Source organism: Heliangelus exortis, chromosome 2, assembly GCF_036169615.1.
Source record: "Heliangelus exortis chromosome 2, bHelExo1.hap1, whole genome shotgun sequence".
Classification (NCBI taxonomy): domain Eukaryota; kingdom Metazoa; phylum Chordata; class Aves; order Apodiformes; family Trochilidae; genus Heliangelus; species Heliangelus exortis.
This window is the reverse complement of record NC_092423.1, coordinates 33,032,799-33,057,008: the sequence shown is the minus strand read 5'-3', so window position 1 is coordinate 33,057,008 and position 24,210 is coordinate 33,032,799. Positions and strand designations below refer to the sequence as shown.

The following is a 24,210-nucleotide window of genomic DNA, read 5'->3' as shown; positions in this document are numbered from 1 at the left end:
ACTGAGGGTGCAACTACTTGGGAAGCATCATGGAGATGATCTTTCTAGAACTACCTAGATGCTTCCTCCATAGAGGGAAAAATCAATCCCCGCTTACTCAGCAGAATCAAAGCCAGCAAATGCAGTGTCAGAAAGTAACTTCCAATTAATTTCTAGCCGCTTATCACTGATTTTCTCTTTAAGGCTCACCAGTGGCTCACAGCTTTGCCAAACCACATCCATATCTCAGTATCTTGCTGCTGCATTTACCTCTTCAAGGACATCCACTTTTCATGCACATCCACTTCCAATTACAGCTATTCTAAGAGGCTAGAAAGTGCATCAAGCTATTACAAATATCACTTACCTGCAAAATTTAAATAATATTTTTTCGAATACTAGAACTGGTCCGGTGCTCCCCAGAATAGTAAGAGGTTGCCCAGCAAAGAGAGAATAGGCAATCCCAGTTAATGAGGCTCCAAAGAGAGACTCTATTGCACTCTGTTTGGGGGAAAAGAAACTGCTGTAACTATGCTGCCTTTAAGGTTAATGTTTAGCATCACTTTTGCATAAATACAGTTTTAAGATTTAACTTAGAAACAAGACAAGATGTATAAACACTGCAATCAATATTGATGCTTGAGACAAGAATAACTTAACACAATTTTGCATTAACAATACCATGGACAAAAGTTTTTGAAAACTTCACTCCTGAGAAACACAAAGCCATCCAAAGCCATGAGAACAAGTTACTAGCCCTGCTAGCTATGGAAGAAAAACATACCAACAATTACTACAAATTTAAAAGAAAAAAAAAAATTACTCAACGTGTAGTTTACAAAAAGAATTTTCTGTCTCTGTAAAGAAAAAAAATATATATATTGCAACATACCTGTACCAAAACATGATACGGGGTGCCGTATCAAACCTGCATCAGTCAACCAAGCATTACAAAAGAAAAAAACTGACAGGCACAGGTGCAGGGGAAATACTGAACGATACTGGTTTATGTATACATGACACTAAAAACAGATGAGCAGTAAACCAATGCCCCACCTGGTAATGCATTTCTCTTGATTCAGGTAAGATATCTACTTCAGGTATTGAATTACACATTACAACTTTTGCTGCTGAAAAGAGTTACAGTGCACCTCCAAAGAGAGAGCAGGACTCTTTATATCCTAAAATGATATTAAAGTGACTTGAAAATAGTTAACTACACCATTTACAACTATGAGAAGTCATCAATTACAGTTTAAAGGGGTCCTGGAGGAATTTTTAAGTGTTTGCTAATTTTGCAATTTTGTGAGCCTAGGAAAACAGTACTTTTGTAAACTTAAGCTCCAGTTCAGGAAAGCATCTAAAATTGGGTAAAATGGTTTGCTAAACTGGGGCTACTGAAAATGAAAAAATTTAGTCCTTTGTTCATAATATTACAAATATAAATATATATGTCCCAGTCTTTTCTTCTATTACCTTTGAATTAGTGCTTTTGGTTACTGAATGCATTAACCTTGGGGCTCTCAATCAGGGTGGCATGGACAGGAGTATTGTGGAGGTGATGACCTCTGGGAATGTGAAGGAAGGTTTCAAACACAAACTGTATACCTTACAATGTCAGCTACTGTGCTTGAACATGTGTGTGCAGTAACTAAACTTTATATTCAATGATGCACACCAAGTATCTGAAGGCAGGAACAAACCCGCAAACAATTCCAGATAGCTAAAAGAAAGAAGGTGTTTAAGAATCAAGCTTTAAAAGGACCATATTTTCATCATTATACATGATGTACATTCCAAAGTTACACTGTCATCTTGATAACTATGTCTAGGTCTAGAGTGGCAAAAACAGAGCACAGAGAAGATACAATGTATTTCTGTATTTGATATCAGCTTGAAGAGCTACATCAGTAAACAAAAATCTGAGTCAACAGCATTACTTGAAAGAGATAAAGTTAAATTTTAATTTAACACAAGCTTGGTTAAAGTATCAAGAAGAATTTTATAGCATCATAATCTCTACAAGGATCTTAAAAATTTGTAAAGGACATGTCTGAATGCATCCTTCCCTCCGCCAAAAGGACAGAGCCTTGTTTTTTCTTGTTAGATTTAGAAACAGAAAATACACTTCAAACTAGTTTGCTCACAAGCCAATTGACACAAATACTAAGTTATTGACATTGCTGAAGTTAAGTCTTCCTACTCTGCTCCAAAAAACAAAGTGCAAAGGTGTTTTGTTTAAAAAGATGCTGGTGTTACCTACTGCCCAACATGATACTACCAAAATTTTGTACAATATGGTTCTATTCAAGTCATTTACAATGAAGAGTATTTTCTGCTCATAAACCTTAGCCACTTTATTTTACTGTTAACAACATCCCATTAGTGAAAGTATATGCATGTCCTGTACGATGCTTATTAAACACAGAATTGACTGCTACTCATACACTACAGGCATTATCATCCTCGTAGGCCTACTACTCAAGGCCAGTAGATGTTCTGGGCTATCCACCTTGAGCCTCTAACTTTGCCTAAAGTAGGCCTAGTGGGATGGTGCACCTTTACTGCTATTCATTGTTTTTAAGGAGCCAAAAAGAAGGCAATGCAAGCCCGTTCTCAATTCATGAAGCCATTCATCCAATAAGGCAGGATAAACATTTTTTACCTCCACTGTGCATCTTCTCCTGTTCACATGGGTTCCCCACATTTTCCACAGCAATTACCTTTGGGGGAAGATCTGCTTTGGGGCAGGCTAATCAAGTGCTGTGGGTAAATTCTTCAAATACAAGTATAAATAAATGAGACAAATGCACACAGTGACTTGCCTCTGAAGGTCTAAAAGCCTGGCCACTACCATTCTTTGTACTCACTATTCTGCCTTGTGTAGCTTCTCCCAGGAGCCCTCCAAAAGTGATTACAGGAGACATACAGGCACAGTATAGGAAAAGAATCGAGGCCAGGCACTGCAGGCTTAATGCATCCTTGAAGTCACTCAAGAAAAAAGGTGCTTTCCTTTGGATGTCAAGTATCAAACCACCAAAAAGCCTAAATAGGTGAGATGAAACTCGTCAAACTGTACACTAAAGGATTCTAGCTAGTTCACAACTATGGGCTACATATGACTGCCAGTGCCTATTGCCAGCACATATTAGCTATTTCATAATCCAGATTAAAGTATAACAGTTTAAAACGTAAATGAGAATCTTTTATCTATTCTAATTCAGTAATATTCCACATACAATCAAGGAGGTTATCCACATTTTTAAAAGCTGGCTAAGTATTTTTGTATATGGGCTAGATACTGAAAAAGTATCTCTGCAAGCAACTTTACTTAAGTAATGTTTTAGGTCAAATCTGTCTTAAGATATTCAAAACAAGGAACAGAAAAAAATATGCTAAGCCTCAACCAAGACCATTGGAATTACACATTTCAGTATTACTACTCCAATAAGTAAATTTAGCTTTTTGATTGAAATTCTCACACACATATGGCTAAGTCCATGAATAAATTTAGTTCTACAATTTTAAGTATTTTCAGCTGGACTAGAGAGACATTCTACACATGGAAATAAACAACCAAACATATGTGAGTTCAGCTGGCTACTAGCAAGAAACTAAAACACATTTGGCTTTTTTTTTTTTTTAAAAAAAAAAAAAAGTCATGACTCCAACTACTAGCTGTATTTCCACCTGTAAGAACTTCATTTAGAATGACTAAAAAAATTTAAATACTACATTCCTACTAAAAACAATAGCCTACGTAGAGATAATACTGTGTGCAGAAATTCTCATATCCACATACCATTTGCAAAAAGGCAAAAAGTAAGTACAACAGAACCAACATGGTAAAAATCAACACAAGTATTGTAAAGTCCTTCTTGCAAATGTATGAGAAAGTCTCATTTCATTTGGAAGTTTATCTTTCTGGGGCTAACAACACTGTAAATTTTTTCCAGAATTTCTAAGTTGATTTAATCTATACTCTCATATGAGATATTAATATTAAACCTATTAATATTTCCCTTATTGGGGACTTCTTTGGCACATACTTCAGAATAATTAGCAGTGAACAACAATGAAAGAAATTTTTTCAATTTTATTCTAAATCCAACAGAAACCTAACCAAATCCTAGCCAATACCCAAATATTTTTTGGTACTTTATATTCCTTGTTCCATTTCATACGTGTTTAAATAAAACAGATTTGCATTAACAGAAACTTTTAGTACCTAGCCCAATACTTAAAATTGTATATTCCTGCTATAATTATGATAATTGCATGCTCTTGACAATTAAAAATCAAAACCCAACTCTTAAAAGTCAGTCAGTTAAATTAGGCAGCATCTTATTTGAAATCCTTCGCAAATGTGTTGAGAAACATTGCCACAGGCTTGAAAATGCTTTAAGCAGATTGGCATTTATAGGCAAGAATCCAACACTTGAAAAGGAAAAAGGATGCGCTCTGACACTTATACCATGACTTTTAATGTTCAAATGTCATCATTAAAAAAAGATGAAGATTCATCACTTTTATTTCTTTATGGTAGCTAGAATTTAGGGAAGTGAACACACCTTCCAGTTCTCTCAAGTTCTGGTCCAGCATGATGGCCTTCTTCTTTGAGAGGCTCTCCTGTGGGAGTAGTTCCATTTGGAAATTTAGGTACCTTCCTTTTCTCCTACAGAAAAAGAAAGTCATACTTTGAAACTGCCTTTACACTAAAAAGTAAAATTCCAAGGCAGTGTGCAGAATCCACTTATCAGTAGTCCCCCATTTGCCAAATTCATCTTTGGCTGAGCACAGATGACAAGACCTATACAACAATCCCAAAAAGGTCTTATTAGTACATTGCACAACAGTATTACTCTTCCCTCTTATTATAAGCAATATGGCCCCAAGACATGATGAAACAAAGCCTACCTTTGTAAGACACAGTAGAGGTTCATGAGGCCTAGAAAACTTTAAAGACTTTGTTTCTCAGTCTTTTCCAGAATAGAAGCCTCTAGCTTCTCACAGAAACTGACCTCACTTCTTTACACACACTATTTATTTGGAAGTATAAATGAGAAGCCATTCCAGTATAAATGAGAAATCATTCCCCTGTTGAGCAAGATATTCATCAGCTCCTCATAAACTTTTCTGGAAACAAACCTACCCAGTGGTAGCCTCAGGCTATTAATGAATAAACTGCACAGCTGTCACCCCGACCATTCCACCCACTCCCTCAAACCACCACTGGATTCAACAACGACCTCAACATCCTGAATGAAGAGCACTGGTCCCTCCCCCTCATTTATGATCCTGGCAGCATCCCCTTTCTCCCTCAGTTTTAAAGAGGGAGAAGGGGAAGAAATCATTTACTCTAAGGTCCAGATTCCCCTGGGTGTCATTCTAAGACTACCACCACTGAGCAATATAATCCATTTTATCCATTTCATAAATAGCCTGTGAGTATTGTATGTTAACCAATACACATTCAAACATTTTTTAAAAAACTGTATGCAAATATAAGCTTTTGTAAGAGTATTCTTGCTGATCACTGTGTTAGATTAATAGTAAAATTTCTAATATAAACTTAAGTAAAATTTTACACCTGTTCTCCTTGATCTCACAAACTCATTTCAGTATTACAAAATGAAATACAGTAAATACAGCTTACTGAAAATTGTAGCAGAAAACTGATTCAACCCTTCTTTTTAAAATTAAATGAACGATCCATTTTTTCTCCGAAATAGATGTGAGGCCTTGCTGATGCTTTGCTGAAGTTCTTACTCAGAACACAATCTGCATTATTAGGAAGTGGCATTTTCAACCTTAAAAAAAAATTACTGGAGCTCTCTACTGGACTTTTCTTTCTTTTACCTGGGAAGGTACACTTTTTGGTGGCTCAATTCGTATGGATGGATCCCATTCCCCTGGAGGCAGAACTGTCACTTGGTCTAGAAACTCATCAATTCCTGACAACAAATCATTTCTGTCTTTTGCTTTATAGGCAACATCATGGAAAACCTACAAGAAGAAAGAACCCAGTATTAATTTCTATTTTATTCTTTTGAAAGAGGAACTGGCTAGAAGGAAGGCTTCAATATTTCTTAAAAGGCATAGGGGTTTTTTTTAAGGTCTTCAAAAAGTTTTGATTTTACGCACATATTTTGCATTAAGAAATAAGTGTATGCACAACACTGTGAAACATAAAAGAAGGAATTTTATCTCCAAACTCAAAAAGAATATTGAGTTGAAATTAAAATCTCATCTTCAACATTCAATTAATATTGAGTAAATCAAGTTCATGTACCTAAGTAATTCGTAATTCTGCCCTACAGCCACTGTGCCACTATGCTGTGCTAGAGGAGGTCAAATGAGGACAACAATACTGAAAATAACCTTCAAACCAAAACACAAGCTTCTATGAAGAGCTTCACTGACATACCTATAGCTTAATTAATGTTAAGACTTCTCTAAAAAAACATATGAAAATAATCCTCCTACTAATAAAAAGGAAGCCCAAAATCTATGCTGTTTTGCAGACCACTACCAAAAAGTGTGAATTAACAAACAAGCAGCAAACAAAACATTCCCTGAATCTCAAACTGAATTTTATGCAGATTAAAAATGCTAGTCTTGCTATTAAAAAAAATAAAAATACCACAAACTGTTTACACAAGATGATGCAAATCTTAAATTGCTTCTGTACATTTGAATCCTGAACTGTTTGTTTTCACAGACATGAACATTAAGCCTTCTAGTTCTAAATTAGACCTTTTAATCCTACTTAGGTCTTTTTAGACCAGTGAGGAATTCAATTTTTTTCTATTTTGTCATCAACAATATTCCTAAAATTCAGCCTACTTAAAAAATTAGAAGCTGCAACCAAAGCTTTTAATGTTCAGTTTTCTCACTGAATAAAATACTGTCCTCACAGAATAGTTGCCCAGTTATGAAAGGACTAATTTCTGGTTTACTTCATGGAAAATACATACTAGAATCTCTGCTAGTTAACCATAATTTCCAGCAAATCAGAAGGTGGCGCTCAATGCAAAGCCAAGATTAAAACACTGATTTTTCTCAGTAAGATGACCACAGTCAAAAAGCCTCGATTTTCCTGTGGTCTTTAAAACTATATGCCAGGGCCCTAAGCATCTGACTTTAAATTCTAATTTTAATTCTCTGACCTGTTTTTGATTAAAAAAAACCCAAACCTGTGATGACTCAAATTGCACGGATTCTTAAACTTTGTCCTGGACACCTGCACAGTTTGCAGCGTCCCTTTTGGCATACAGTGATTTAGATCAGATGCAGCTTTATTTAATAGTTCTATTACCTATTACAATACAAAAATGAAACATATACACCAAAGCTAAAATACATTTTTCAGACATATTTTTAGGATTTCTTTAAGAAAAACAAGGGAAAAGTTGATTTACCATTATCTATCTAGTTCATTAACAAAAGAAATAAGTTTATGTTCTTCATATAGGCAGTCTGTTGTTTTATTCTTTGAACTGTCACTCTGGAATACATTTATTGAAAACAGTCAGTATAAACATTATTCTAGACTTATTTAATTGCAAGTGTTTAAAACACATCACTCACATCATCTGTCATAAGAGTCGCTATTGATCTTCCAATTTCATGGTACTGTGGAGCTTTTCCTGCTGGTCCCAGTAACAAAAATAAAAACCTGTCAAAGCAGTCAAGAAGAATACAGCTGACTTATTTGAATATACTCATTTTTTTCTAACAAACGTGTATAGGAAATTTAGTTGTGAACTAAAATTATCTTCTTCATCATTTCAGATTTTAACAACTGCTGCAAAATTGAGAAAAGTGCTCCAAAGCCACTACTGAAAAGGTTTTGGTTCAGGATTTGAGTTCCCTTTTTCTAGTCTGAAATCTTCTTAATTAAGCCTATTTTTTCTACTTATTATGCCATAAATGTAGCAGAAATATACAAAAATCAATGACTATTCCCTCCAGGTTACAAGCCTTTCTGACATTCCCACTGGCAAAGGCCCCTGAGTGAGGGCTTAGGAGCTTTATGACCTGTTTTAGCCTCCCTGATGATCAACCCTTCAGGAGAGTTAAACTCCTCTCACTTGGAATGACTGGGTACATCACACTGCAGATGCATAGAAACATCATGCTGGACATACTTCTACAGGCACATCACTGCTCTAAGACAGTAGAAAGGAAAGGAACCTGCATTCTGAACACCTTAAAAGGTCAAAGTCACATTTTGGGAAGGGAATGCAATCTGGTCACAGCATATATTAATAGGAAGTCCTATTTCCAAACACAAGTACAGAGTTCTCACTTTTTTCCTTCAAATTTAAATAGGACTATTAACTTAAAATTAAACAGGATACAAACGAAAGAGTAAATTTCAATAATTCCTTTCCCAACCTCCTTCCTGCACTCTGTGAAAATGAAGTTTCTTAAGTACATACATTTGAGAAAACAGTGCCTTCAATGCACCTCGCAGGACAAAAAGCTAAATGTTGGCTTTGCTATTCAAGTTGATTAGCCTAATGAACTGCAGAATGCATCTTCAGAATCAAGTATGCTATTACAAGTCTGCAAATCTACACCATTCTGAAAAATTTATCACATATAACTTTAGCTATACTAAAAGAACAACCTGTATGCAGAAATTTTGGTATTTCCCAAAAAACATTATGGGCACTACCATCAACCACCTTCTTAAAACTCTCATTCTGCTAACACTGCTAAAATTATTTTTGCCTTTCATTCGAGTATGTAAGATGTAAAAGCTAAACATGTACTGCAATAACTTTAAAATGTGAAAAAAACCAAAAAACCCACAAATGTACAAATTGAAGCAAAACACCACAGAACAGCCCAATACATCATTATGAAAATAAAATGAAGTGTCCACCATGATAACTATTGAAAAGACCTTCTGCCTAATCATGGGACCTGCATTTTGACACTTTGATCATCTGTGGAAAATGCACCCACAGAATACTAGCAAGACACATGATTTGGGGGAGGGGGGGAAAGAGATGTTGCACTGAAGGCAACTAAAAAAATATTCATGCCCATCTTTAAAATGGTAACACAAGCTTGAAAGACTCATTGCTTTTACTGCAGGTCAAGTATCAGTTTCAACTGTGCTTAAGACAGTCTCTTCATACATATTTTAAGCATTCGGATAATTTTATGGTGGATCACTTTCCTTGAAATTTTGCATCAAACGACTGGCATCATGTAAAATGAAAGTCTACACTATTGAGCTTAATGAGGAATGTACAAAAATTCACCACTATGTGAGGTTTTAAGTATTATTTGTCCAGGCATTTATTTACCGTGTAGGAACAGGAACCTCTGTCAGACCTGAGAGAAGCACAGCAGGGGAGAGCCTCACAAAAGCAATAATAGGTCTTTCTAAAAAATCTACTTCTCCCACTAGCACGTTTGATGCTTCTGCTCCTGAAGGAATTTTCCTCATGAAGTTCATATCAACCTATTTGTATGAAGATGAAACAAGTGTTTATTCCCTTACATTAGCAACAGAAATTCTATAATACAGTTGTAAGTTTATCAGTATTTACAGACATTTATTCTACAAAGAAAAAAAAACAAATTAAGCATCCCACAGTACAAAAAAGGACAAACATACGTAGAAAACGTCAGCCAGCCAGCAAATAATAAACAATTTCTAAAAGTTAGAACTACCACCACCTACTAGAAGACTCCAAACTGCATAAACACCTTTCTAGTATTGCTTTTCATGACAAACATTCCATGATTGGACAAAACTTCACAAAATTTGTTCACTAAACTAAGAAGAGTTCATGTAATTACACACGGTTTCTGGAATGCAATTAGTTATGCCACAGCTCTATATTTCAAATATGTTGTAATTTTGAAAAATAACTTTTATGTTTACATTTCCATGCATAAATAATATGATGGCTGAAAATCTTGGCTTTTATTTCGGTAAATTGGAGTATTAGGAAATGGTACAGCACATGAACTCTGTGTTCACATATATACATACACACACAAGCACCAGTTAAACTGTTATCTAGAGAACTTACAGATGGCCTCTTGAGTCCCACACCAAGTGTGCCACAACTACAGTGCCAGGAGGCTGACTCCTGCCCAACAGGAGACAAGGCAGGTGTATAGAAGGACAGGCCAAGCAAAAACATAAAACTACAGTTTTACAGTAAGAGCTGTAATGGAACTTGCCCAGATTTAAACTACGTAAAAAACACAAGGAATTCACAGTATAACACGAGATTTCCCTCAGAAAGTGGTATTATATGGCTCCAATGATTAACATGTACAATAATTTTTCTACAGCAAACTCGTAAGACATATAAAATAAATCCCATTTAAAAGCCACCTTCGCAAAAAAACCACGAAACAAAACAAAAAAAAACCACCAAAAAAACCTAACAACCCAGAAAGTCAGTCCTAGAATAAAATGTTACACCACCAAATAATTTTATTACAGTCTTTATAACAGATCTGAAAATATCTCCCTTTGCATGAGAAAGCAGAGTGACTGTACCCAAGCTACAAAATTTAACTAAGAGGGCAGTTATGATCATATTTTTTATTACTGAGTAATACTGTGTTAAATATTAAGCCATTTAATGTTTACCTTACTAAAATCAACCGTACTGTTCTCTCTGCTTCCTCCTGTGCCAGTACCTTTAACATCTCCACTTTTCCCAGTGTCTAAATTTCCAGGTGCTGACTGTGGAGATGCTAAGAGACCTAAATTAAAAAACAACAAAAAAAAGTAAGTTCAAAATAGTGTATGAAGTGAACTGTGTATGCAACACTACCAAAACTCAATGTGGCAGCTTACTTTAAGCAAATGTGCAAGTTATTCAGTAAGAGTGACTTACATTAGTATCATAAATGCAACATTAACAAGTTACTGTGTTGTCAAAATAAGGCTTAATTTTTAAAAATTACAATTTAATACTGCCCAAATGATGGCCATTTACAGAACAGTCACCAGAAAAAAAAAACCAACCAAGAGCTACTTTAATTGTACAAAATAGTAAGTGTTGACATTTTCATTGTAACCACTCTAGTAGCTGATAGATAGCATCTTCACTATATTTAAAGTCCTCAAACACCAAAAGTAAACACCTCTGCTATCTACTCTGTTGTACAGCAGTCATTTCAACTCTAAAATGCATCAGCAAGCCTCCAGCAGTTAACTGGGTAGTTATCCTGTAGAGGCAAACAGTGCACCACATGAAGGACAGACAGCTTGCAAACCATGCTTTCCATCAAGAGACCAAAGCTCCAACTATTGATCTGACCACGTTACTCTAAAAATGGTCTAACATGGTAGCTGAAAAGGCAGGTACAATAAAGTTATTCAAGTCAAATGTACAGCTTTTCTCAAACATCTGCACTGAGACACCATCTTATGTAGCCTGCTACTCTACTAGCAAGTAGGTTCAGTGCAGGGTGCAAAGGTCAAGTAACCCAGGCGTAACATAGCAAATTCTGTGTTGGGCCATGGTTGCCTCTGCCCAACAATCATTTAAAAGCTGGTCTAGACATGCATAACCAATCCCAAATCCCATCCTTTGGATTACAGAGCTTTTATTTGTTCAGTTTAACATGCAGCAGAAGTGCATTTTGCCTTGCTTGTCTACACTAGACCTTTCTGATGTGGTGATAAACACGCTTTAACACGCTTTCAAAACTACATCTAGAGGAAGACTAAAGCTTAAATATTGTATTACATGCAGAAAGTTTGTATTTAGGCCAAGTGTCACTCCAGTCAAGATAAAACTGAAGTCCTCACTGACTACCTTTTGGCTATTGTTCTATCATTGTCAACTAATTCAGAATAACTACTTGCATCCTTCCATGTTTTCAATTCAGCAATTTGACATTTTTTAGTATTTGAAATGACATCTGAATTTTCTTTATTAGATCCCCAAATTTATTTTCAAAAATTTATTTTCATCATATTAACAGAAAATATGCAGGCCCAAGTCTTTACCATTTTCATTCTTACATTTCATAGGGATGTAAGTTGTATGGCTGGTTTTTCCTGAAGCAAAACCCCAGTAAAGTTAATAACCTTCAGTTTCCTTTGTGAATCCTAACATTCACAAGGTATTAGCTAACACTATTGATACTACATCCAGTTACTTAGACCAAAATTAAGAAAAATCACATTCTGCACTCTGCCCCAAGATGTATGCGTTATTCACAAGAATAACTAAGAGCAATCAACCACCCATGAAATGAGCTATTCAAAGTCTTTAACTGCATAAGAGCTGATGTTAACATATATTTGTAGGACTAGAAATAGAACAGAAATATTAGTTGTTGAAGACCACAGTCTAGAAATTTATACGTACACATTTTTTTCACTTTTTTCTCCCCTAAGTAACAAATAAAAGTAATTGAAGATGGGTATGACTGATAAAAGATGAGCAATGATGCACCATACTGCATTTTTTGCTGTATGAACAAGAGCAAGCAGAGACTAGAACAAAAAGGAGAGACAACCAATGAGGAGGATAGAGAAAAAAGATTCTACGTGTCAATGTAAACTGATTTATTACTTCAGTACTGAAGTGAGAATGACTGTTCTAAAAGGTTTGCCTTCAAAATTTCTCCAACTAGTCACAGTTATGGAATGATTTGTTTGATCCTTAAACATGTGTTAATAGTTTTCCTTTCTGTTGGTCTTGCAGCTGGACTGCTGCACTTACATGAGAATACTGCTCAGATGTTTTCAGACCTGAGCAATCACTTCCATATATTGCATTTCATTATGCACATCTATTTGGTATTTGCAAGGAAACTCAGGATAAAAAATTACAATCTCTAATAGTGGAACACTTTTACTCAAGTCTTACATTAATAAAATACCTCATTTCCTTATCTTCTCCAGTTCAGTAGACACAAACTCAAGAGGCTACTGATAAAAGGAAGACTACCTAGTTTTCCAGACTGTAGGACAGAGAAATTCATCTGCTAGTCTTACCAAGCTATGAAGGGGATCACTAAAACCATAGTGATCTTGATGATGTTATGCAGATAAACCACCTGCCACCTTCAAAAGACAACAGCGGTCTGAGCCTCAAGCTTGGATAAAAACTGAGTAAGATCACTCTTAAAGTACTTATAACTACACCTTTGCTAGAAATCATATGCATTTTACAGCCTCATTATTGCACTTCAGCTGAAAAAAGAAAAAAAAAAAATTGGGGGGAATAAGATGAGTTTAAGCATGGTTCCTAGGATAAATTAATTAAATAAGAAAACTTTTAAGTACAAAGTCACACCATTGTTTGAAGACCACAACTTTTATAAATAAATTGCAATGCAGCCTTAATGTGAAAAAATATTAGAAGTCAAATCCTATAAGAAAAATGGGTAAACCATTCTGAATTACTACTTTCCCATTACTCTGAGAACAAAGCTGTTCTAAATACTGTTCTAAATGCTTTACTAGGTTGTAACATACATTTATCAGTGAACTACAAGACCTCTTAAAATACACTGCTTTGAAATTGTTCAAAGACATTAACAAAGTTTAATGATGAACTAGCAAAAGTTGTTTTCCAACTGATGATGCAAGAAAAAAAAAAATTAAGGAGAACCTTTTGACTGGTTGACTTAATATGAACTGGCTGATAAAAATCAAGTGGTACGCCAAAGATGTGCCCCCTCTTCCCTTCTTTTACAGTAATTCACATGAAATTCAGTTATTTATAAAAGACTAAAAACCAAGACCTGAACCGCAGAAACGAAGAAGAGATGATTGCTAAATAAGAGAAAACCACCTATTAGAAAATTAAAGTATTTTCTAATTCTCACTGGAATCAAACCCAGCTCAATCATACTGACGTAGGAGAAGTATTCAGGCTGCAATATTGAGAATTACTAGAGAGGTAATACAGAACATAACCTACAATAGAATGGATTGAGAAGATTTTTTTTTAAATATAAGGAAGGCTACTTCCTCTTCAGGAGACTTTCTGAGTCTGTCTCTCAAGAAAGAGATTAGTCCCATTGTAAACCTTATGTCATAGTCTGAGAATGTCTTCAAAGGAACCCCTAAGGAAAAATGTTTTTTTCTGTGGTCAGATGACTTCTTGAATTAAAAAGGGAGGAAGAAAAAAATCCAGAAAACAAAAATGTCTTCCATCATTACTTGTGTTCATCTTTCTCTGAAAAGACTTATTTATGGATTAACTAGGAAATCCTCCCTTTCAGATTTTTCCATTACGAGAAGCATCCCCTTGAGTCACAAAGGCAGTATGGACATGACTTGGAAATTCTTTTGAAAAGTTTTATTAGTGATAACAATAGCATCAAATACTAGATATCTTCATTTGTTTTCCTTCCCTTGGGTTCTAAGGACCTTGGATCTGGCATGCTGTCATTCCTGTCAGATGAGCAGAAAAACGAGAACTGGAAAACCCATCATAGCTGTTATTTTACTTCTGGTTTTTACTTATCTTGAAAGATCATCCATAAGAGAGAATGATCTTCACATGAATTCTCTTTAATTCCCTCATGTAAGCCAGAGAAAGAATTTTTTGTTTGCTTCTCTGATTTAAATAAGAAGGGGGCCCCTACCCAAACTCAAGATGACAGCCTACACAGTCTGCTCTTTCATTTTCAGTGACGTGGCGGCAAAATGTGAAGACAGATAACCATGGCCTTTTTTCTCTGTCTGCATATTTTTACTGGTACATGTAACAATGTGCTTTTAAACTAGTGAGGAAGGAAACCAAGAAAAGCCTCACTAATTAAAGAACTAAATTTTTATTTTTTGAAAAGAAACTGCCAGAACTTTCCATCCTTATCTACTACTTACCTATACATCTACATACCCTTTTGTATGTAAAGAACAATAGCTTTGCAAGACAAAAAGTTAATAAATTGCTGGGCTCTGACTTATGCTTATGAACTCTTAACTACCTTATCCTATTTTCCATATCAAACATGTGAAAACAGTAAAGAAGTGTCTGACTCCAAAGCAGTGCACCAATGGATAGCCATCTGGAAACAGCTGTAGGTGAACTAAACCTGCCATTTCCATCATAAAACACTATGGGTTTTAATGGCCCTGGTCTTCAAAAGCACAAAAGTAAAAATTAAACTGCCTAAAAATTTGATAAGGTAACTAAATTACAAGCACCACTGATTACTGCATCCTTCCTAATTCTTTTCATATTGGTCACTACCTCTCTTTAGCTGTAGATATATCTCAGGATATCAAGTGCTGGTTCAAAATATTATTTCAACCACTGACAAAAACAACAAAGCAAAGCCTGGCATGAACTGTAGGTGAGTGAAAGGAAAAGGCCACCATTTTTGACATTTTGCTTACATATTAGATTTTAAAACCATATTCCTTTTTAATTACACAGATGAAGGTTAATTAATGAATTTTTTGGCTGGTTTTAGTTGAAAGCTAATGGTTAAAAACACCGAACAAGAAAACAGTCACAACTGTGAAGAAAAAACATGCAGGCAGAGGTAAGTTATCATATTCCTTTGTGCCCAAGTTACGTGCCAAAAACATCGCAACGCAAGTGATCCAGATGCAGAGAGCATCACACATGGACAGCTTAAATTTCAATAGTTGCCTGGTCTTTTGCCAATATTTTCCTCTGTCTTCTTTTCCTGGCTTTCCTGCACTTCTAAGTCCTCCTCAGGTGGGTGAATTACTACAGAAGGAATATCACCACTGGCAGGTGACACCAGCAATTCCTTGCCCTGAAGTGGACTTGGCTGGGAACTTGTGGTTGGCGGGTGGCTGCAGGTAGGACTGGACGGTGGTGTGTTTTGAGGGGTAGTTACAGGGGTTGTACACCTTGAGGTTGCAGGGGTTCCAGCTCTTGAAGAAGGAAGAAGGTAATTGAGAAGAACTGACAAACGGTTTTCTCCTCTCAGGGAAATATTTGAGGCTGACAGACCTGTTCGCAAAGAGTGGCGGGAGGCTGAAAGGCCTTCCCCTGAGATAAAACAAATGAAACACCATGAGGCTTACAACAGGGATACAATTTAAAAAAAAAAAAACAACAAAACCCCATAAAAACCAACAACAAACCAAAAAACATCAAACAAAAAGCAAAACAAAAAAAAAATCCCCACAGACACAAAGGTGCATTAACTATTTACACTCTAAACTGCAAGCTTTAAGGACCAGAAGTGTCACAGTCATGCAGGTAGGATCAGAGATAAGTGCCTATCTGATGTTGGACATTAGAAGTCAGAAATTACTGATAAGTAATAATTAGAACACCAAAGATATGTGAAAGAATATATTCTCTTAGAGTCAGTAAGAGCTGTTAAAGTAACACACACACACAAGAAGATAAAATTTTTTCTTGAAACTGACTTAAACTTTCCTAGAAGAATTTCTTATTCCAAATTGCACAGCAGCTAGCTGCCTTTAGCACCACCCATAAAAATACATTAAAAAATAAATAGCAGCCAAAACACCGAAGAGTTAACTGCATCCATTATCTTAAAAGAATTATTAATTTAAAAACTATTTTCAGAAATAACATGATCACACATATCTAGTAATATTAAATGCAACTGTCAGTAAGTCCTGATTTAATATGAAGTTTCCTAGACAGCTGTAGTCTCAATATGTACTTTTGAAGAGGGCATGAGGATGGGATCCATAGTCCCTTCTTCATTCTTGCTGTGACTTACCAAGTATCCCCATCTGCTTATAAACCAAAAAAGTTTCTCCAAAATTCATCGTTATGTTTCTTGTCCTATTTAGTCTCAATGTGCCACTCTTTTCATATAAAGAGAACATGGTCTTGTCATGGTTCTCTCAGATTTTTAAGTTTGTAATGGATTTCAGTTCTTCCTTAAGCAGGAAGAAAGACTTTCTATCCTCCTACCAGCACTTCCATTAGAAGATTTAGCAATACCATTACTTCTCTTTCCCACAAATACTTTTCCTGGGATGACAGTTATTCTTGAGTACTGATTACTTGTACAGTCCCTGAAATAAAAAACATGCTGCTTTCATATAATGCAACATCAAGTAAGAAAACAGCAAATCAGACACATTTAGTGTCACATTTATTACTAGGCACTACCAAGACAAATATATTGAAAAATCCTAGAATAATTTACAAGGTGGAAATGCAGAAAGTAAACCTAGGTAAATCTCACATACATTTCCCCCCCATCAATTTAAGACTAGATACTGCAGATACAAACTTGCTTTAAATTAATAATGAAAGCCTCAGCAATCAACTATTAAACTGCAGTGAAGTAAAGAGAACCAATAAAGCAAACTGGATGATTATCTATACTAATCACTAGATTAATAACTAGACCTAAGTCAGTGTATCTGTGATGAATCACAGACATGAGATGTCCTTACAGGGGTGTAAAAAGGAGCCTAATAACTATTATGAAAATATGTATATTTGTTTTACCTGTTTATTAGAGAGTAAACAAAGGATAATAAAGAAAAAGTAAGTCAGCATATGCTGGCAAGCACTTTATCATGTTATTTCAGTTTCTTATTTTCCCCCCCACCTCCCATGCAGGGGGGTTGGAACTAGATCATCTTTAAGGTCCCTTCCAACCCTAGCCATTCTATCATTCTATGATACATCCCATATTCTGCTGTAGAAATAGTATTAAAAATGAAACAAACCAAAAAGTGGAAGTGATACATAAGAAGTTACATAAGAAGTATGTACATAAGAAGTTACATAAGCAAGCAACCTCAAATACAAAATCCTCATTAACTACAGTTGTGGATACAAGTGTTCAAGGATGAGTAAAACCAGGTTTGTGTGTGAAATTTTCATGTTTGCAAAACAACACAGGAAAGTCAGAAGTTACAGAAGAAATTATGCTCTTATATAAGTTAGTTGTACTTCCATTCTAGAAAAAATGAGTCAGAAACTATCAGGGAAATATTCACTAACTAATGAAAAGTATCAGCAACTTTGACATTTTATGGATGTCATATGATGACATCTGGGTGTCATATGATACATACTCCAAGTATGTATTAAATGAAGAAGTCCCAACAAGCACTTAAGGGGAAAACATTCTAAGCAATGAGACATCTTTCAAGACAGGAAAATAACTTCACTTCAAGGAGAGATTCATGAAATCAGTACTACGTTTTCACTAAACTAAAAAATTTCAGTTGAAATTAATTGTAGTTAATACAAGGAAAACAAAACAAAACAAAAAAAAAAGTTGATGGAAACAGAGGTCATAAGAAATACAAAAACAAAATTATGCTCTGCAGTCTATATTGCTATCTGGATTTTGGAACTGGATGTCTAGAGTAAATGTATTGAAATTCCAGATTATTTTCAGGATTTGAGTCAATAAAATACATGCTACAGTCTGTCAAAAAAAATTGCAAATACTTTTCCTGGTGGTTTGTGGTGGCTGTTTTCTCCCTGTTAGATCCTTCTCTACAAAACAAGATAAAAATAAACAAGTGTTCTAGCTAAAAGTAATTTCTACACGGCTAGCATTGTGAATTTGTTCTCTTCATATTAACATAACAATACTAGATTAAAATACAGTAATTGTCACCAGCAGTTAACTCTTGACAAGAGCACAAAGTAAATCTCTAGTATAAAGACTGAATAAGCAAGATCCATCTAACATATAAAGCTATGTCACAATGCTGAAATTCCCCATATATTACATATTTTATTCAAGCATATCCTAAAATGCATTAGGACCAAGGTAGGTCTTACTTCTAGACTTAAAGGAATAATGCATGCTAAATACACAGGCAGGAGGAGAATGTTCAAGTACATTCAAAAACATACAAAAAATCATCATCCACAACTACACGTAGCACACATTGTTACCATTAGTTCTTTGCTTATCAAGAAGAAAACACTTATCTGCTATTATCAGCTGAATTTCCTTCCTCTCCCACTGAGAGAATTATTTAACAGGTTAGAACAAACTGGATGCTACAACTTATCTCACCATTTCGTTCAAGCAAGTGAGGGTCAGAATGTTTCTTGCCTATATCTGCAAAAGATCGAACCAAGGGAATCCGATTGCTGAATTTCTTCTCGTTCTGATGATGGTGCCTTTTTAGAAGGGCCTCTCTCACATTCTCTCTTATGGATTCATCCAGCTGCCCAGAGGCAATCATGTTGTCCAAAACCATATCTATAGAGTAAAAACAACACCGAAAATTACATATACAGCTATCAAATATCCCTTTCACAAATCTTGAACATTATATACACCAAATAATAAGAAAAAATAAATAAATCTGTTTACAAAAAAAAAAAATCTTTTTTTTTACAAAGTCATCTTCAAGAATCCACAAGAAATTTTTGAAGATGTTACTAAGCAAGCAAATGTGAGAATAAGGAAAGCACAACATGCAGATCCAAAAGATGGTATTTAATAGTAGCATCATTTTAGAAATGTTACTTGATATTTTATAATTTATTGTCATTTTCAACAGTGACTCCCTTTAGAAAAAAAAAAACAACCTACATATTCAACAACCCTCCACTAGAAGTGAAGATGCAAGAGACAAACAAAATGGAAAGCAGGATTCTTAATATAGTCTTAATCTGGTGTTCCTCATTCTGAGGTACATAATGATACAAAAGGAATGGTAATACAGACTGAGACGAAATCCCTAATTCCTCTGTCATCTTCAGATGCCTGAAATTTCTTAGACTGTATCAAAAACTTCATTATTTACATGCTTGCCAAGAGGAAGTGTAAAACAAACACTAGTTACATCATGTAGAACCAGCTGATCAGTGTCAACATCAACTTCTGAAACAGCATCTCATCAGCATGCTCACATCAGGAGAGAAAGCCTTCATATCTAGGAAAGCATCTTCTGTGATTTTTTTAGCTGCCTTTAAAAAAACCATAATAATTTAAAAAACCCAGCCCTGTCCAACTCAACATAAACCTATGTGACAACTTTTAAAATATATTTTGCCAGTCTTAATTGAGGTATTGAGAACCTAACAATTGGAAAACTGGAATTGCACAGAACTTTTCACAATGAAAAAATTTATGGCTAAGAATACCTTACAACAAAATTTTAAGTCTGACAGTAAAGTGCAGCTTCCTTTTGGGATTACAGGCAACAGTCTTTTGTGATAGCTTCTCAAAAGGAAACCTGCCATCCTCTCCCTTCTGTTTTGAGTGAGAACCAAAAATACCTACTAGGTCTTCCTGACTCAAGGAAAAAAGACAACACATTTGTATGCTGTTAACCTATGACTGTTAACCTACATGGTTTGTAATGGCACCTAAAATTAACATGAAACAAATTCTTACATTCTCTTAAGACATCCTAGTTCCAACTAAAACATCTGCTATTAAAAGAGTCGTGTTTATTGAGAATTAAGCAGTTATTCTTTTCCTTATGTACCAAGATGGCTGCTTAATTAATAAATAGAAATTAAAATCCAAAATACCACTTTTACACGTACTGAACACTCTTGCTCAATAAGTCAAAAAAATAGGAAGAGAATATAAACTTCTCAAGAGAGTTTTCAAGATTTCAAAACAAGAAACCATTACAAGCACTGCCTAAGTTTAATGCTAAAATACCTTGTCCTTCACATACAGGTTGGTGAGTCCCTAGCCTAGCATGATTCCTGAGAAGGGATTACTGAAGGCTACTACACTGTGTAGTAGCTGTAGCAAGAGATACGAGGAAAATTATGTAAAAGTAGTATGAAGTAATTCAGACTATACAGGTATGTATGTATATTTGAAAAAGTATTCAAAGGTGATTTTCTAGTATCCAGAATGACCATGTGACACTCAACATAGTAGGTCAAACAACATATACAAGATTTATTTCTGCTCACCTCTTCTAAAGGTGAAAAAAATACCAGATGTGCAACAAATCAGATGCACTATTGGCATCAAGTTACCATCAGCCAAGTTATGATTAGTAATTATGGTACTAAAGTGCACAAATAAAACCTAAAATGTTCTGGCAGATATTTACATTTCAGCTGTAGATACAAAGATCTCGTTCGAGGATTGGAACACAAAGGCCAATTCTGGACCTCCTTGTAAAATAGATAATAAAGGAGGTTCTACTGACCCTGTATACCTCCTTCTAACCAAAGTTTGTAGGACCAGCTCTTTAAAGCCAGATGAAGAAAACTGCAGTAAGCATGTATTTCTTCAATATTGGATTTTCAAGAATATACTGACACTGTCAATAACATCAAGTTATAGATTAAAAATTATGAATAAAATATTTTTTTTTCAAGTTTTGCTTTCACCTGCTATCTCATCTAGTGTGTTTGCTCTCATGTCCAACATCACTGTCCCGTTCAGAATGCAGCTTCGCAGTTCAAAGAGACTGTGCAGAGACAGAGTTGCTACGTAGGGTTTGCTCCATCGATCCCCACCATCTTCAACATCCTCTTCAAACTTTAGCCACCTGAAATGCATACACAGATTTATATTTCTCCTGGAAAACAGACAGTCTGCTAAGCAATCACATTCTTCCCTGTGGTTCCCATATGACATGGAACAGGAAACCCTGTACTGGCCCACATAAGCTTTCATCATCTCAGACAACCCAACTGAATTAAAGTCACAACATTTTATCAGGCCTTTTAACCACACTCAACTGTTTTTCACTCATTCTTTTTGTTTAGTTTGCACAATACTTGTGAATACACAAGTTCTTTTAAACAGTCTGGGATTGTGCATTATTAGATTTGCGTATCTCAGTGCCACTGTTATTTTAGGGTTAGAAAGCTCCCTGAAACACACCATACACCACGTTCAAGTCTCCTAAGATGCCAAGTCAGACATTTAAGAGCTAGGTAATACTAATTAGTTCAACTATAAATTGATCCTGATTCTAACTCCCACGCATTATCAAAAAATGACTTCTCCAAAAGTTAGCATGCAATAAGGTAATTAGAAGTACTGAACATGGAAGAATTTATTATAGTGCATATGAACAAGGAAGCAACTTTACCAATATGGGGCAAATAATCCCATGGGATCACACGATATTCATAAATGCAATTTGCAAAAAAAAACCCAAATATTACCTAAGATGAACATATGTAAATACCCAATTTCCCTTATGTTTGTGTGGGGAAAAAAAGTACACTAATATAGCAGCAACAACAGAACAGATCAAAGAGACTTCCAAGGTTGTAAACACCATGCTGAACCCTTCTATTTAGAACTAAACACAGTTCTATCTTTCAAAATGCTTGGTATTATCAGTATTAGGATAATCAACACAGCACCAGCAAGACTGAGGATGTTTGGAGAAATCCTACTAATGCTTTCAGAGCTAGACACAAATAACAAAATTTTTTATTTGCTTAATGTGAATTGAATGAACAAACCCTATAGTTCACTAAATTTCAGTAGAATTCTAACCTAGGCCTGGTTTGTGTTTCTTTGAGATAAAATCACTAGAAGATATAACTTGAGGATACCTAGCTGTTTCTTTCCATTCATATTCTTCTCCATCCCTGAAGCAAAGTTCATCCATTTCAGTGAAAAGATCATGGGGAATGTGTTCATCATCATCTTCAGTACCCAAGATAAACTGCACTCTTTGGGATGGTGTGTCTTGAAGAAAAAGAGAAACTGAACAATTAAACTAATTCATAGCTCTAGTAGCAAGAAATGCCACATAACAGTTCAATCTTCTGTTCAGTTAGAAATACACAGTACAATAACCTCATCAAGAGGGAAGAGGAACAAAGGAAACATGGATATGTTTCCATGAAGGAAAACGATATGAAAATAAGTATCAAGAGCAAGATTGATAACTAATAAGAATTTAATCTACGAAAGGGCTAGAAAACTTACTTTGAGAGCAAAACAAATGATACTGTCATGACACAGACACTAATTAAGGGGGTGAGAAGAAACAAGCAAACAAAAACTTGAACCACAACAAACCAGGTTAACAGAAACAAATAGCCTGGCTTATGGAATGGTTGTCCCAGTTGTAGTTCAAGATGCTAAACAGCCTGTTTGTGTGCTCAGTTTTTTTCCCTTCCTGCACAGTCACTACCCAATGACTTGTACTGATAAAGCAGATTTTTCAATGGCCTATTGCTACTTAAAACAGAATGAGCTACTAACTTTGTCATTGCATGGTTGGAGCACTGTACATAAATTACCACTATAAACTACACAAATATTATATTGAGGAAATATTTTAACTCATAGTATAAAGCCTAGTGGAACAGCTTCAGTAATAGCTCATAATAAAATTTAACTATCTTTATGGATTCACTGCTATGAAAAAACTTTTAAAAAAAAAGTAAAAACAGAGTTTAGAGGTATTTTTAATACCTCCACACAGACCTTGTATGAACTCAAGGGAGAGGTTTCAAATTACAAGGGTTCAATAATGTAGTAGTGGCGATGTTATTGCAAGGAAGATCAGAGACAGAAAATCCAGGTAAACCTCAATTTTTTAAATTTTACTTTAATTTACTTTCATTACTAACAGCTATAAGATCTAAACATAAAACCATGTTTCCACTGCAGATCACCTTTGAGATTTAAACTCGTGATCTGAGTTACTAGTGAACCGTATTCAGAATTGAATTTTGCTTTTTCATTGTTGTTCTGGCATACATCATAATCTAGTAACATAACTCTAAAGTGAGCTCTTGAATAAAAAAGAAAAAAAAAGAAGAAGAAAAAAAAAGACCTACAGCAGATTGTTTCTGTCCCAAAACCAACATAGTCCAAGAATCTTGCCAGAACCTGTGAATGCAGGATAGTGAAGTGGCCAGAAAAGTGGATTTCTATCTCTTTAATATTACTTTCTGCTTCAGAACCTGTAAAGCAAGACTCCACAAAAAAGATGAACTGGTAATCTGTGTTGGGGAGGGGGAGGTTTGAAGATGGATGAAACTAAGAGCTGTAGGAGAATGTGTAAAGGAGACCTGTCAAAGCATTCCCTCTTGAAAACTCTTTTGCTTTAGGGAACTGGTACCATGTAGAACGTGTTTCTAGCCACAGAAATGTGACAGTGAATAAACTTGAATATAGCATCCTAACATTCATTACAGACTAGAAATAAAAGAGGATTTGAGGTCTTGAAAAAAAACTAAGAGTATTGCCAAATAATTTAATTTCAGAGACCACCACGACAAAGTTGTCATCTCTAAGATAAGGTGTAGGCTAGGAGTAGGGGCCTGTGTCTACTTCAAAACTAAAACTTATGAGGCTATACCATTCCTTTACTAA

The 24,210-nt window shown here is 35.2% G+C and overlaps 1 protein-coding gene across 8 annotated transcripts in view; it reads right to left on the bottom strand.

Annotated features, from left to right (window-relative positions):
- SLC4A7 (solute carrier family 4 member 7) overlaps nucleotides 1-24,210 on the bottom strand; it is a 94,091-nt gene that overhangs the window by 16,929 nt on the left and 52,952 nt on the right. For 5 of the 8 annotated variants that reach the window (XM_071735467.1, XM_071735464.1, XM_071735465.1 and 2 more), the window contains exons 4-14: nucleotides 22,434-22,569; nucleotides 21,249-21,409; nucleotides 18,952-19,140; nucleotides 10,610-10,725; nucleotides 10,038-10,097; nucleotides 9,303-9,460; nucleotides 7,570-7,657; nucleotides 5,839-5,985; nucleotides 4,551-4,654; nucleotides 2,850-3,024; nucleotides 347-480 (exon numbers count right to left, since the gene is read on the bottom strand). In XM_071735467.1, coding sequence (XP_071591568.1) covers nucleotides 347-480; nucleotides 2,850-3,024; nucleotides 4,551-4,654; nucleotides 5,839-5,985; nucleotides 7,570-7,657; nucleotides 9,303-9,460; nucleotides 10,038-10,097; nucleotides 10,610-10,725; nucleotides 18,952-19,140; nucleotides 21,249-21,409; nucleotides 22,434-22,569 — 1,468 coding nt within the window. Of the gene's footprint in view, nucleotides 1-346; nucleotides 481-2,849; nucleotides 3,025-4,550; nucleotides 4,655-5,838; nucleotides 5,986-7,569; nucleotides 7,658-9,302; nucleotides 9,461-10,037; nucleotides 10,098-10,609; nucleotides 10,726-15,593; nucleotides 15,963-18,951; nucleotides 19,141-21,248; nucleotides 21,410-22,433; nucleotides 22,570-24,210 lie in introns of all 8 variants that reach the window. The other 3 variants (XM_071735466.1, XM_071735462.1, XM_071735469.1) reach the window with 2 other exon arrangements.